General features: G+C 40.7%; 1 protein-coding gene across 43 annotated transcripts in view; it reads left to right on the top strand.

Moving 5' to 3' along the window:
* Positions 1-15,003, top strand: part of LOC119776976 (protocadherin gamma-C5-like) — a 124,893-nt gene extending 109,890 nt beyond the window's left edge. For 21 of the 43 annotated variants that reach the window (XM_038275661.1, XM_038275670.1, XM_038275681.1 and 18 more), the window contains 4 exons: positions 7,550-7,608; positions 8,454-8,507; positions 11,083-11,180; positions 12,466-15,003. In XM_038275661.1, the coding sequence (XP_038131589.1) occupies positions 7,550-7,608; positions 8,454-8,507; positions 11,083-11,180; positions 12,466-12,749 (495 nt within the window). In that variant the 3' untranslated portion in view covers positions 12,750-15,003. Of the gene's footprint in view, positions 1-674; positions 3,408-7,549; positions 7,609-8,453; positions 8,508-11,082; positions 11,181-12,465 lie in introns of those variants that run through there. The other 22 variants (XM_038275685.1, XM_038275690.1, XM_038275698.1 and 19 more) reach the window with 6 other exon arrangements.
* Positions 15,004-15,219: the final 216 nt, after the last annotated feature.

The following is a 15,219-nucleotide window of genomic DNA, read 5'->3' as shown; positions in this document are numbered from 1 at the left end:
CTAAGATAACATATTTTGCATCTCACATGTAGCAATTTAAAGCCCTTCTTGGTCATTTTGAAAATGTGTTTCAGTGGAAAAAATAATGTGCCTTAGATTAATTCGAGTTATTAAATCATATTAAAACTGAGAAAATGCCAATAAAGTCGTTCAGAGTATTTCTACTCACATGTTTCTATAATATTTGCTGTAGTTTAACCTTTAACTGTATATTAAGGTATTCTTCCAAAAAGTTGATTATTTAGCATTTATTATTTAGTTTCTCATCTGGTAACTATAAGTGATTAACGGTGTTAAAATTCGTGAAAGCTGTATCAGGCAACTGCATTTAGGATTACTAGTTATAACTATTAGTTTTCAAAGCACGCCGCCATGCGGTAGCAGAAAACATTTTTCTGGGGCATTTCTTTAACAAGCTGCTGGTTTCAGGGTGCGGAGGCAAATCACAGACGAACAAGAGGTCTCATGTTTCAATTAATACCCACTGCTGTGTAAAGCTTTACTTTACATGTCTTTGGGGGAAAAAATTCTGTCCAACTTCTTTCTCAAACTTCCTTAAACTTCATACTGCTTTGGTAGGTTCATACTCGTCTCTGAAAGAGAAGTCCTCAAAGTTTAGTGTGGGTGTGGGAAGGGTGACAGCATTGCTCCAGCTTTGTCCTCCAATGAAAGGGCAGCCCTCTGTGGTCTCTCCCCGCCCATGGAGAGAGTGAGACAGAGGAGTCAGAGCAAAGAGTTTTAGTGGAGCCTGGAACAACTTTGATTTTTTTTCCCCGTGTTTTTTTCTTTAACCTCGATCGCCATGTCTACATCAGAACTTCCAATCGCTTTGCTTTTAGAGTGGAAATGTTTACATCGAGCCGTGTAGACTCGTCTGAACAATACTACTATGGATACGTGACGGTGAGCGAAGTTGGAAACTTTCTCGATCCTCGGAGCGCAGCACAATGGACTCCAGGCAGAGGAAGCGCTCCGGAGGAGGGACGCTGTGGAGGATTTACCTCTATCTGGCCTGTATCTACTCTGCCTCCGCTGAGCTCAGATATTCTGTTTTGGAGGAACAAGATCCGGGGTCTGTGGTTGGAAACATAGCGAATGATCTGAGCCTTAATGTTCAGGATATCGTCAATAGGAGGCTACGGGTGGTCTCTGAGTCACCGGTGGAGTATTTTGAAGTGAAACAAGCAACTGGTGAATTAATTATTAAACAAAGAATTGACAGAGAGCAACTGTGTGAACTGAGTTCATCTTGCTCACAAAAAATCCAAATTATCCTGGAGCATCCACTGGATATTCACCGAGTTGTTGTGGAAATCCGGGATGTGAACGATAACGCGCCGCAGTTTTCAACCAGCAATATTTCTCTGGAGGTGTCAGAGGCGGCGGCGCAGGGCACACGGTTCCGTTTGGAGAGTGCGCACGATCCAGACGTGGATACTAACTCCTTACGATCTTACCGTTTGGCTGCAAATGACTTCTTTACACTGAATGTGGAGACTAAGAGTGATGGCAGCAAGTTTCCAGAACTGGTCGTGAATAAAGCTCTGGACAGAGAGACACAGGCCTCTTTTCGCCTGTTACTCACTGCTGTGGATGGGGGTCAGCCGCAGAAATCTGGCTCAACACTTCTGCTCATTAAAATTCTGGATGTAAATGACAATGCGCCAGTCTTTAGTGAGCCAGTGACAAAGGTGACGTTGTTGGAAAATGTCGCACAGGGCACTTTAGTTACAAAATTAAACGCAACTGACGTTGATTCTGGCAGTAATGGTGAAATATCATTCCTGTTTAGTAAATACACACCAGAGCGTGTTCTCCAGCTCTTCAGCATAGACTCCAAAAGCGGGGAGATCAGTGTGAAGGGGGATGTGGACTATGAGAAGGCCACATCTTATCACATTACAGTGCAGGCCAGAGATGGGGGAGACCCTGCCATGGAGGGCTCCTGTAACCTCATAGTGGACATCATTGATGTGAATGACAATGCCCCGCAGGTGACACTGATGTCTGCAACCAGCTCCATCAGTGAAGATTCACCTAAAGAAAAAATGATTGCTCTCATAACAGCTCGAGACCTGGATTCTGGAGATAATGGGAAGGTTACATTAACCATTCCAGCAGGTCTGCCTTTTAAACTTAATTCAGCCTTTGATGGTCATTATAGTCTGATAACTGCTGGCAGCCTTGACAGGGAGACTGTCCCAGAGTACACAGTGGTTATTAAGGCAACTGACGCTGGCTCCCCACCCCTCACATCCCAACAAACCTTTGTAGTAACGCTCCTGGATGTAAACGACAATGCCCCCTCCTTCTCCCAGCCTTCATACTCTGTGGACATCCCTGAAAACAACCTCCCAAGTTCTCCTATAGCTGTTGTTTCTGCCACCGATGCTGACCTGGGTGAGAATGCTCATATCTCCTATTCCATCCTTCCTAGTATGATCCAGGACTCTCCCATCTCATCTTATGTGTACATCAACCCAGAGACTGGCCACATCTACAGCATGCGCTCCCTGGACCATGAGAAGGTTAATGCTTTCCGCATTCAGGTGCAGGCCCGGGATGCAGGGGAGCCCCAACGGGCAACAAATGTCACTGTACATGTGTTTGTTGTAGATGTGAATGACAATGCACCAATGATTGTTCATCCCTCCTACCCTAAGGACAAAAGACTCCAGCTCAGTGTGCCCCCATCTGTTAGCACAGGCCATGTCATAAATAAACTGGTTGCAGTGGATGCAGACAGTGGGCACAATGCATGGTTGTTTTACTCTATTGCACCAGGACCAAATGCTGGCATGTTCCGTATTGGGGTCCACACTGGAGAGCTCCGAACGGCCCGCAAGTGGGCCGAAGAAGATGAGGGTTCTACTTATGACATAACAGTCATCATCCAGGATAATGGGGATCCACCAAAATCTACTTCTGTGAACATCACCGTAACCGTGGATGAGAAGGCCAAAGCTGTCGATGTCCCTTCACACCCCCGACACAACCACTTCTACCACCACACTGGGATGTCTAACATCACTTTATATCTCATCATCTCTCTCGCATGTGTGTCAGGTGTGGCTTTCATCACTTTTCTGGTTCTCATGGTGCGCTGCCTTAGGCACCGTGGTCCAGGGCTGGGAGACTCTGAATGCTGCTGCTATGGCCGCAGGTCCAGCCGCTACCATCAGAGGCCCAGTAAAGACCTACACCTGCAGCTCAACAGTGATGGGCCCATACGATACATGGAGGTGGTGGGAGGCCCCCAGGATCCTCACACACGCACCTATCGGCCCTGCTACTCCACCATATCTAGCCGAAGTGACTTTGTATTTATGAAGACACCCATGCTGAGTCATAACAACACGCTCAACATGACACTCAGTCGGAAGAACCTAATGAACTCAGCCATTGAGGTGAGGGCTTAGAGTTGGAAAAGAAGTCCTCCACAGCTAGGATCATTTTTTGTCTTTTATTCTAATTTATTCAATGTTAGATGTCTTCAAAAATCTGCTTTAACCTCAACCATCAACGCCCTCTTCTGTGGGGGAAATATCTTATTCATTTGTTATTATCATTTATTATTTTTGAACTGTGAATGTAAGAGGATAATATATCTCAGTTGGAATTTATTTGAGTTAGTTGTGTAGATTGAATATCGTTTCCTTCATTTTGTGAGAAGGCTTTAAATTAAAGATGCGACGATCCAGTATTAATACCGGTATTGGTCGCGATACTGAAAAAAGGATTCTAGATTGGGTATCCATGAAAATGGGTCTGATTTATGGGTGCAGTGGTATTGAGTCAATTTCTTTGATAAACGGAAGTAAGGTCAAAACTCTGTGGAACAGGTTTTCCCCTTTAAGGGTATATGTCGGATTTAATGAATACAGTCAATTTGAACCTTTACAGTTGCATAGTTGTTTTCAGGATCAAATTTGTCCAGTTACTGATCTCAAGTTGATTTTTAGGATTCACATGTACAGTCATTCATATCATACATGCTTACAGAGAGGAGTGATAACATTATAGCAAACAAAGCTCTGGTATTAGAAACATTTCAGGATATTGTCCAAGTTATCAGAATTGGATCAGAAATGAATGTGGATCAGTGGATCTCTACTTTAAATGTTAACCTCATATACTTCTCATATACTTGGTGAGTTGGTTAACAGAAAAGTATTTTATTTTACCTAACTAAAGACTTTAGACTGTTAGTGGGTTGATGGTACTTGAATAGCAGAAAGGGCCTTTTTATAGAAGAAAAGGGACAAAACATTTCTTTAAAAATGAAGGTACTGTTATTGAAGCTAGTTCAAAATAGAAAAGAAAAAGGGAAAATAATAGTTTTCCTAACAGATGGGGAGGAGAAATCCAGCTGAAATAGGTCCTGAAGAGTTGGCTTTGTGGAGTGCAGACAGAGAGGAACAGGATGACAGAAAGAGGGATGGCGGGAGTGAGGAAGAGGAAAATGGCAAGAGAGGTGGAATTAAAGAGCCAAAAAATAAAGCAGTAGCTGAAAAACAGGAATTTGTGGGGTCATCAGCCTGACCCTGACTTCCTGTTGTCCCCTGAGCCCCTGCATCCATTAAACAGCAACACGTGCGAAGTGGATCTTGCTCATTTGGTCCTGTGCAGTTTTTAGTGTACCTAGAGGCTTTTTGATAAATTTTTTATCATCATTTTTCTGCGTTCATAAAGTATTCAACCATTTTATATCAGTTTATAAAGTCTAACTGGAGTTGTGTTGTTCCAGAGGTCAGTAGGATACCATCTGTCTCCCTGCTCTAGTGACACGTGTGGAACAGAGATTGAGGGACAGATAACTAGAATGGAAGAACGACTTTACGCACGTGTGACACAGTGACAGAAGGCGCAGTCCTTAATGGCTTTAGAGCAGCCGCCCTCACTAGGGGTGTTTATGTGCATCTGTGCGTGAGATTATGTGTACAAAGCTTCAAGCACAAGGAGCCCTGCAGTCATGTGTAATTTTAGTAGGACCATAGGGGCCGTAGTGACTTCCCACTGCTCCTCTTTTTGTCTTCTATTCAACCACAGTGTGCTGTTTTGAAAAAAAAAAAAACTTTCATATTGTTTGAATATTGAGTTTCTTCAAGGTGTTCTAAATAATTATGTATGCTTGGTTTACATGGAGGAGCATCATTTGACTTCCTTTTGTTTAATTTACCCATCTTACTTAGAATCTAAATGAGAGTTTTATTAATTTTGAGCATAGCTGAGTTTATAGTTCTTTTTGAACATTTTCCTCTCCTACATCCTGACAGTCTACTTGCTGTGTTATTGATAGTACAGCTTTAGGGTTTGTGCATTTGATTGAAAATACCACAATAGTTAATACACTTTTTTTTTAACATACAAACATATTAGTGAAAGTTTAATTGTATGCTTGCACCAACACATACTCTTCCAATCTAGAAATTTGTTATATCTGCATATGTTTCTTTTGTTATATGCAGAAAGAAAGAGATTTGTCTTTTTTTATGCTGGCTCACTTAGAAACTACCTTTGAGTAACTACCTAGAGACGATAGCTGATAAATACGATTATTGTGCAAGGTTTACACTCACACATTCACTGGAGTGCATCCAAGTGTGTCACATCTTTGTGTATTTCATTTAGACCTACCGCTAATCCAGCTCTGGTAGTGCTGAAGTGGCTTTATGCTGTAACTTGGTCAGATGTAATTAAGCTACAACTTTAGAGCTCTTTGACTGTATTTAAAGATGTACAAAAAGACTGATAGTTTTAAGATTAGTTTGATGGTGTGTTGCATTAGAATTTGGGTTTAAGTCCTTTAGTATTGCTTTATTCTTAAGGTTTTTGTCTTATTTGTCTAACTTTCAAGGACGGACACGTTATGTGTTTTACTCTTAGACACAAGAAGAACCAGATATGAGTCAGTTTCACAGATAATACTTCAAAGCCTTGAATATTGTGCTACAGCCCAATAGGAAATTGTGAGACTTATTAAAAAGTGTTTAGTTCAGTAAAAACATGCTTAATAAGAATATTAATGTGCCAAATGGAAGTGCAACATTTTGAGTTTTGCACACCTGTCTGGAGAAAGCAAACAGAAAGCATAAAGCCTCGAAAGAATACATTTGCGACGGAGTAAAGCACATCATGGCAGATTAAACATTTGCAGTGTGATTGTCATGAAGTGACAAACATTTGCCTTAATGAGTGTTCTTGCTGTCCTGCTGATCTGTGTTCAACTTTTACTTTCGCTACAACTCAGACAGACTCGAAACACCCACACATATTTACACATCTACTGAGTTTATTTTTAGATTTTAAATCTGGACCAAGTCCTTCTCTGAATGAGGATAGGGATTACACTTCACTTATGGATTGTCTGAGCTGTAACATTAATAATTTATCTACAATTGGTGGACGTGCTACATTATTGCCTATTTTAGAAACCTAGGCTCTTTGTTCTCAATCACAGAGAATTTCACAAGTAAGCTGCAAGCATGAGCTTTATCACATCATACTACATGCATTTTAGGGACATTTTTAAATTTAATGACTCCACTGATTCCACCACTCACTACACAACAAAAAGTGTTTTTGTCTTTTTTGTTTCTCTTCAATTATTTTACATATTACATATGTTTCTTTTCTGGAGCCCCTGGTAATGATAATCAAAAGTTTTATTTTTGTCCTTTAGTGCAGGAACCTTTTTTTGCATGATTATGTTTGTTTGTTTTTTTTCCTCCCCTGTTCTCTTGTATCTTTGCATCATTCCCTCGGGTGGGACAGGTCTTTTAATAATGCAGCATGTTAGGCTGCTTGCCTCTCTCTCCCTGGAGCTCTTGTGTCGATTAGGCAGCAGATACTGGAACCAAGCCAGGGTTTTTTATTCACTGCATCAGTGCACAACTAGATAAAAGCTGAGAAAGAGTGTGTGGAAGAAATGGAGAAGACATGGTGACATGTGTAAAGATGGACAGGACTGCTGTGGGCATGAAGACATTTAAAAGAGTAGCTGGAGAGATGCTTTTATCCAAGCTTAGCTATAAACATGGGCTGTTTGATTTCAGAACACAAACTTAGTGTTCAATGGGTTCTTCTGCTAGCTTTCTATAAATAAGAAATTATTTTCTCAAGAAGAGACTAGCCTTCCTAAATCTGAATTAATTTTTATCTTCTAGCTGCATTGATACTATTTTCAAATGTACGGCTCTTTCCTTGCTCCACAGATCACCTGTGTCTCTTCCTGCAACCGGCTGTTTATTCATAGAATTTATAAACCATGCACCACTGAGTAGATATGCGCTCCTGTGCAGTACTGTATGCCCCACAGCTTTCAGAACAGCATGGATGCCTGAACATCAACACATTTGTGGCCATCTGTAGCTATATTTTGAGGTTCATGTTTTCTTAATGACAAAAAAGAAAACCACTCTAACAAACACACATGTTCTATTACATGCAGATATCTCAGTCACAAAGCACACACATAAACCTTTGAAACATCTTGCTGTTGCTGCAGTTAAACATCCATTTCATGCTGCAAATTCTTTTCTCTCTGCAGCAAAAGCCACCCAACAATGACTGGCGCTTCACACAAGGACAGAGACCTGGACCAAGCGGGTGAGTTAACCAAGTCACACATGCACAGACAGCTTAACTATTGATCGATATAAACCTCAGTGTCGTTGCTCTCCACAAAGAAAAGAGAATGAGAAAGGATGAAGAGAGCTGCTTGAAAAGGAACTGATTTTAGTCAGAGAGATGTGGACATCCTATTCTGACTTGGATCTGCATTGATATTGGTCAAATTCCCCTTAAAGATTCTACTGGATGTTCATAGACTCCTGAATGAGAATCTGTGCCTGTTTTCAGGCTTCTTTATAAAATGGCTGCCACAGCTTCCCCTCCCCCTCCCCTGCTTTCTTTCTCCTCCCTGCTCTCCTCGAGCCTGTGCACCATCACTCAGTGCTTCTGATGAGCGACGCTGACCAGAGCTGGGGGGATATTGTGTTTATCCATTTTCCTCTATCCTCATTTCCATCTGACGCAACAGTCAAACGTGGCTTTTTATGGCCTCCCTGTTAAATAGGATCAGATCAGTTTTTTTCTTTTTTTTTATGGTTTCAGATGTGCAGTTTAAAAGCATTTTTGTTGCTCCTTTTCCATGTTGTTGGCTAAAGCTGTATTCCCAGAGTTGATATCACATCATATTATTAAGTTGAGATCAATACCTGAAAAAAAACAGCTGAGACAAAAAGCTAGATAGTTAGAGCAGCATTAGATTATAGATGCACAGTGTATATTCATCACCAAAATTGAAGAAAACTGAAAGGAATTTGAAGGGCAAATAACACACTCTCCTGTTTAGTAAGATCTAGAGTAGAATACTTCATAAATGTCCTTTTCAAGCTTTCAGATAAATACAAAATGGTTCTTTCAGGGTGTATAACTTGTTGTGTTTTTAGTCCCCACATGCCATACGGTACACACATACGATGGACGCCGAAGAATGGGACAAGGTACAAGCTTAGACCTAGGCTCTGTACAGTTGCTTTCTGTCCTTGGCAGCTGATCAGGGTTCAGTTTTACCCAAATCCACCTATGAAAAAAAAAATTGGATCCTCTGCTAAGGGCAGAGAGTGGCTGAAAATTTTTAGGTAGTGCACTGCAGTTGAGTGCTGTGCTGTGTGTAGTTGTACCTAACCTTTAGCTTTTTATAGCCTCCCTGAAAGTTTGATGGGGTTTGATGTTGGTCGATGTGCAAATAGGCCACAATGCCTGCTGTGGCGTAGAACAAGGACTGTGACATATTTCTGTGCAGTGTTTTTGTAGGTTTGACGTGCCTTGTATATGTGCTATAAACTTAGTTGTTAAAGTCTTAAAGCTCCTTTTTTCCTCTCCTTCTTTGCTGCCTTATATGTGTGTCTGTGATGGTTGTAGCTCAACACCGCCACATGCAGCTTTTCCATGAGATTTATAATGAAGCAAAGGATAATACAAATGGATGTTTGATAAATAAGATTGGAGAGGTCATTTCTTAATATAAACAAAAGCCTGCACCAAGCAGCTACACTCAAAATGCTAGAACCTCAAATGTTGTCAATGTCAGCATGTTCATTAGGTGATAACAGGAAACAGAATGAACTGTGTTCTAGGTAATGGAAAAATGGAAAAATAACAGAAGCTGAACAGAGGAGTGATCTAATTTAACAGAGGGAAAAGCAGCAGCCCAGCCTGACATTCTAAGCACTGTTCTATGGTCAGGAAGTGATAATCTTGACCACAGGAAATGCTCAACAAACCACAGGATGTGATAAGTTTAACAAGATGTTAATGAGGCATAAGCCAATCCTTCCTTTTTATCTCAAATTGTGTGAGGAGGCACAAAATGGCAGCCTTAACTGTGTTTTCACTCTGTCTGTTTCTAATTGGCTGCCTGGCACAGGACCTAGATGCTTCTCCCCCTCTGTCTGTGTCCGGCATCAAACTGAGAACCACTTCAGTTTTTTTTTTTTTTTTTTGGCCGTACAAACTGGCTCCCTGTGCTCCAACAAGGCTCTAGTTTCTGTGTTATGATTCCTTTTTGTATTTGTCTCTTTGTGTCCTTTACTTTCTTTGAAAACTCTAAAGCAGGCCGAGTTGTTTCAGGATAGAAGGGTATTTTAGACAGTTTGAAGAAAACAAATACCTTCCTGTTAACATTCCTTATGTTTATCTATCCAAGGTTTGAGGCACTTAAGATTATTAAAGGACTTCATTAGGAATGAGGAATGCAATTCTTAGTATCTTTCTGTACAATTTCACAAAGTTTGACTAAAGGTATATTATAATTATTGTTTAAAATATTTGTGTTTTTTTTTTATCTGAGGTTGCAAAAGCCTCCTCATCTCTGGTCTCTACAGTTGATCTCTCATAACATTTCACAATCTCTCATTTAAGCACAAACTGACTCAAAATTCAGGCTAGTCTGTGGTCCAGGCCATCATTCAATTTATCTTGGGCTCAGTTTGCCTGTAGTCAATTTGTAGCACCATTTCATATCTTTATTTTACTCCTAGGTCCTTTCCCACTTTCACTTTTGAATCCGTAAACATAGTTTTGTGAAAAACATACTTTACAAATTTGGTTTGGTTTGATTTGAAATAGCATTATGAGATGGCCTAGAGGGTAAATGACCTGCATCAATCTTTTTATTCTGAGCTGTATACCTCAAGCTGTCAGATCAGACTCACAGACCTGCTGCACGTAGCTTCTTGAAATCAATATGGATATCTCAGGTGCCTAAACCTTTTTTTCTGTGATGTGTATGCATTTCTGCTTTCCTTTTTTATTATAATCCCTTTCGTCAGTCAAACAACCAGTTTTCTAGATAAATTGATTGTTATTTTGTAATGTGTTACTAAAAGAAGAAGTCCTCTAGCTCTCTATATTTGGTTATTTGGGAAGCATTTCTAAAACAGGGGTTAGTTTCTCTTCATCGTACACATTTTATACAGATGTCTTTCTAATCTGCATAAAAAATGTATACTGTGTGTCTGCAAAGGATTGCAATAATGTGACTAGTTGTTAGTGAGCTCCTGTTGGTGTTCTGCATTCATAGAGAGTAGGTTGGTTAGTGTCTGCTTTCTCCTTTGTTCGCCCCACATGCAAATTCTACACTGAAAATAAACCCGCTTTGAAGATGAGGTTTGCCCAGATGGAAATGTTCAGCGCACACTGGGCGCCATGTGTGTCACCATGCAGACTGCTATTTCCTTTATTAAAGAAGAAATCATTAAAAATTTAGCCAGATTTACTAGAGGGCTAAATGCTCACCAGCTTGCCGGCGAGTCTTGTACTCTGAATGCGCCAACACGCTGCTGGCTGCTGTGTGCGTATGCATTTGTTCATGCCTCACCAAATGTTTTAGACTCGCCCTGTTCTGTAAAATATACGTCCTTCTTGTTATTCTTGCCAAGGTCACCATCAGCTGCTTTGCTTTTACGTCATAAAGCACCAACTGTAAAGTCATTAAGCTGAAGACAAAAATTGCAGAGGCTTACACAGTTCTTACTCAGTTGTTCTCTGTTTTTGCTTTGTTTTATTTATCAACAGGGCAACTGGAGGACCTGAGGTAGCCATGGGAACTGGCCCCTGGCCGCAGCCCCCCACCGAAGCTGAGCAGCTTCAGGCACTTATGGCAGCAGCTAACGGTGAGTCTGATACCTCATCATAGTCTGTCTCCTTTCTATTCCTTCCTTTACAGACTTATTTTTTCCCATCTTTATGTGCACATGGATGCGTGGGAAGTGCCTGTATGTGTGGCTTCCTGTTTGTTCGGACAGCATCCAGCCAGATCTATTTACTGATAAAGCCACATTGATGTTTCCATGTTGAGGTCATGAGCTAATAAGTAGCCAAAGTCAGGGGGCGGTCATGGCTACCTGTAGTTTTTTTTTTTCTCTAGTGTAGTTAATGTGTTGAATTAAAACAAAACCTAGAAGTGTTTCTACTGTACACACCACATCACGAGGTGTTTTATCATAAGCAGAGGTACAGTGACACATATGAACAGTCACCATTCCTGCTCTTGTTTCTACTGGGCAGAAATGGGCTGAACAGGAGGCACATAGTGAGTCATCATCAAGGAGGACAGCGTTTGATATATCATGGAAAACATGAATTATACTACCAGAACTAAGAAAACCAATCAGCAAAGATGGAGAGGCTTGGTCAGTAAATCTCATTAGCAGACAGACCAAAGTCATTGTTTCCAGTGTTATTTTAACAAATCATATTTCCTTCCTTGGACTCCGGTCTTTTACACAACTCCACTCGAAGGAAAAAGCGAAGCTGAGGAAGAAAAGTCTGATGAGATAAATGTCAGTATGTTGGACAGAAGGAACAGTTACATTGATCAGGGAGAAAAGAGTAGATAGCAATTGTGATAATCACTGAAGGTCATTGCCTCTTTGTTTAACCTCCTTTTTCTGTGCATCAACTAGAACTTATTTTATTTTCAGATTCATTTTTTTCTTTTTTGAAAATATTGTTTCAAAAAAAATGTTTTTATTTCTGCATAGAAGTGTTTATATAGTGTAAGAGTAGCTTCAGGGTGGGGGAGGGAGCACTCACTTTTCTAGCTCTGCAATGCAGGGGCTCTGGGAGAATTATGAGCATAGCAGCTACGTCACGCAGTTAAAGACACAGAGCATGCCCAGAACGGCACTATTAATGCAAATAGTCACACTTCTGCTTTTGCTGCACCCTTTCTTCCACTCTGTTCAGCTTTTAACCTTCTGCTCATTGCAGTTTTATTTTGATTGGTTAGTACTATTCTGTTCTGGCATGTTTTCAGCTCACAGCTTCTGTTTTAACACTCTCACCGTAAAAGTTTCCAGCACTTTTAACACGTGCCACCTTTCTCTTCCTCCACCTCCTCCTCCTCTCTCTCTGCCCCCCCATCATTCCCCAAACTCTTGTCTCTGTTCTCCCCAGAAGTCAGCGAAGCGACGGCCACCCTCGGGCCCGGCACCATGGGCTTGAGCACCCGCTACAGCCCCCAGTTCACCCTGCAGCACGTGCCCGACTACCGCCAGAACGTCTACATCCCCGGCAGCACGGCCACCCTCACCTCCAATCCCCAGCAGCAGCAGGCCACGGCCCAGCAGGCCACACAGCAGGCTCTGCCTCCGCCTCAGGCCTCGGCACAGGCCGAGCCTCCAAAGGCTGCCCAGACCCCGGCCTCCAAGAAGAAGTCCACCAAGAAGGAGAAGAAGTAGACATAGGTGGAGAGGAAGTTGAGGCATGATGAAGTGATGAGAAATCCACCCCCCCATACCCCACCATTACATATCTGCTGTCACATGGATGCAGCTGGTGGTTCTTAAAAGGTTTTCCTCTGAGAATCCAAATATGCTGGAGGTTTTAGTGTTACTAACCCTTGTTTTGCCTAAAGGTCTAGTATTGTTCATGTAATCTTTGTGGGTAGATATTTTTTGGTTGGGTATGGGGGGTTGCTGTTATCTTTCCCCTTCTTATTTTCTTTAAATGAAAAAAAATTTAATGGACAAAGAGATTCAGTGTAAGAACCTTGCTGGAGTGACAAGGCTACACACAGCGATGTATTCAGAGATGAAAAGTTAATGTCTTTCATGTTGGATTTATTGTGAACTTTCCAGAAAGTGGAAAGTCGTCTATTGTAGAGTTCGCTTGTTGCCATTCATTATAATCCTGTGTAGGGTCAGCCGCAAAGCATAAGGCTGGTATTACAGACTCTTCTGCATGCTCATTAATGCAAACTATGCATTGCAAAAGCAAAATGGAAGACATTCGGAATCCTTTTTGTTCCTCCTTTCAATCGCAGGTCATTGTAATGCACATGTAGTGATTACTTGACAAAAAATAAGAATAACTTTTGTAATCATAGTTTTAAGGAAAAAAAAAAAAGATAAGAATTTAACCTTCTGATATTTTGTATGACCTGAGCATGCACCCACAGTTAAGGAGAGGACCTAACAGAGGACTGTACTCTGAGGTCATTGTGGCTTCCTGTATCACACTGCAGGATGGGTACAGAGATATCCTGCTGTCCCCCTCACATCCGGTTAGTGTCTTTCCTCACCCCCAATTTGAGCCAAACTAAAAGAAATGCACTGGTTGTTTGCTGAGAAAGAGATAGTGTTGGGGTTTTAATCACTTCAATCTTTAGGGAAAAGTGTAGATGTGGTAAACTTAAGTGCTTAGGAGTTTCTAGACACTTTGTAAGCCTCTAGGGCCTTGATGGAGTTTTCCCTTCACTTTCTTGAGGTGCTGAAGAAATTTATTGATGTGTTTTCTTTATCGTTTTTCTTTGGGAGATGTTGATTAAATTGCATAAATGGGTTTGTTTAAGATATGAAGTCTTTACTTTGCCGTCCATCTGTTTGTCCAGTTAATACTGCATGAAAAAGAGGGCCACTCACAGGCTGGGTAAGAGGGGGGCAGAAGGGGATTAGTGAGAGCTAGAACGATTAAGGTGACTACCGAGTGGGTGAGGATACAATCTTTGGCTCTACCCACTGAATGTAAAGAAGAACCAATGCTGCCCTGCCCACCCTTTTTAACTCCCTCCAAAGCGTTGACCCAGATAGAGGTCAACAGACCCAAGCACAGTCAAAGCAGTGGGTGAGGAGAAGACCTTTGGCACATCTTCTCCATGTTTGAAATTAATTGCAAGCATGATCTTCTCCACATCTCACCTGTCAGCACTAACCCCCCCTCCTCGACATTCTGTGAGGCTCCTCCCCCACTGTAAATAAACACGAGTCCGGTTGATGGTATGAGCCAAGTTTTTGAACAGAAGGGATCACGTCCAACGGTTCCCTCTTGACAAGGCATGGCTTACTACTGGAATGTGTTTGCATTTTTGTTTTTCAAGAAAAATGAAAAACCGCAGCTTAAAAAAAACACAAAAAGAACAACAACTCTATTTACAATAGACAAAAAAATTTGACCTGTTCTTCAACAGTTTGTGTTGCAATGTAGTAACTGAGCACCATGGAAGCCAACTAACTCTTCAGTGTAAATAAATGACTTAAAGATAACTTTAGATGAGTAAAAACAAAGTGACACACGTAGACTAGTTAACTTGTGGTATGTGTTGCGCATATTTTTGTGTTTATTTTTCTCTTTACTACCTTTTATCACCCTGTAAAGAAATAAAACAAAAAAGAAAAAAAAATGGAAATATTTCTATCCTTCTGTAACCTCTTAATGTTAATTTTGCAGTGATTTTTCTCTTGTGCATTTGTGAAATAATGCCTCTCATTCTCTTTCTGTCCATATGAACAAATGATTATAAATATTATATATGTGTAAGTCCGTCTGCTGCTGAATTAATACTACTCTATCCTACTGTATTATCTTTCTTATAAAACGCTTTGCCCCACGCCACACCCCTGTGTTATTCTCTTATTTTTATGCTAATATTTATATTTCTGTTCTATTTTCTCTTGGACACTGACATTTCAAATAAAAGAACTCATTAAAAAAAAATTTACATTTTTGTTGTTTGTTTTAACTCTTGAAAATTTTTACAGTAACTGCAGTTTAACTTTGTTAGATTTTTCTTTTGAGCTAATCCTACTTAGAACAACATTTGACAGCTGTTGTTATATTTGCAAGAATATAAATCTTTAATTATTTTTTTTTTCATAGTTATTTCATATGTTTTGTGCCTTTAAGAAGGATGCAAAGTGCATAATATAAAAT

The sequence above is a fragment of the Cyprinodon tularosa genome, unplaced genomic scaffold (genome assembly GCF_016077235.1).
Source record: "Cyprinodon tularosa strain WSP-4 unplaced genomic scaffold, ASM1607723v1 ctg973, whole genome shotgun sequence".
NCBI classification, from domain to species: Eukaryota; Metazoa; Chordata; class Actinopteri; order Cyprinodontiformes; family Cyprinodontidae; genus Cyprinodon; species Cyprinodon tularosa.
Note: the sequence above shows the minus strand (reverse complement) of the source record. Positions and strands in the feature narration are given on the sequence as shown.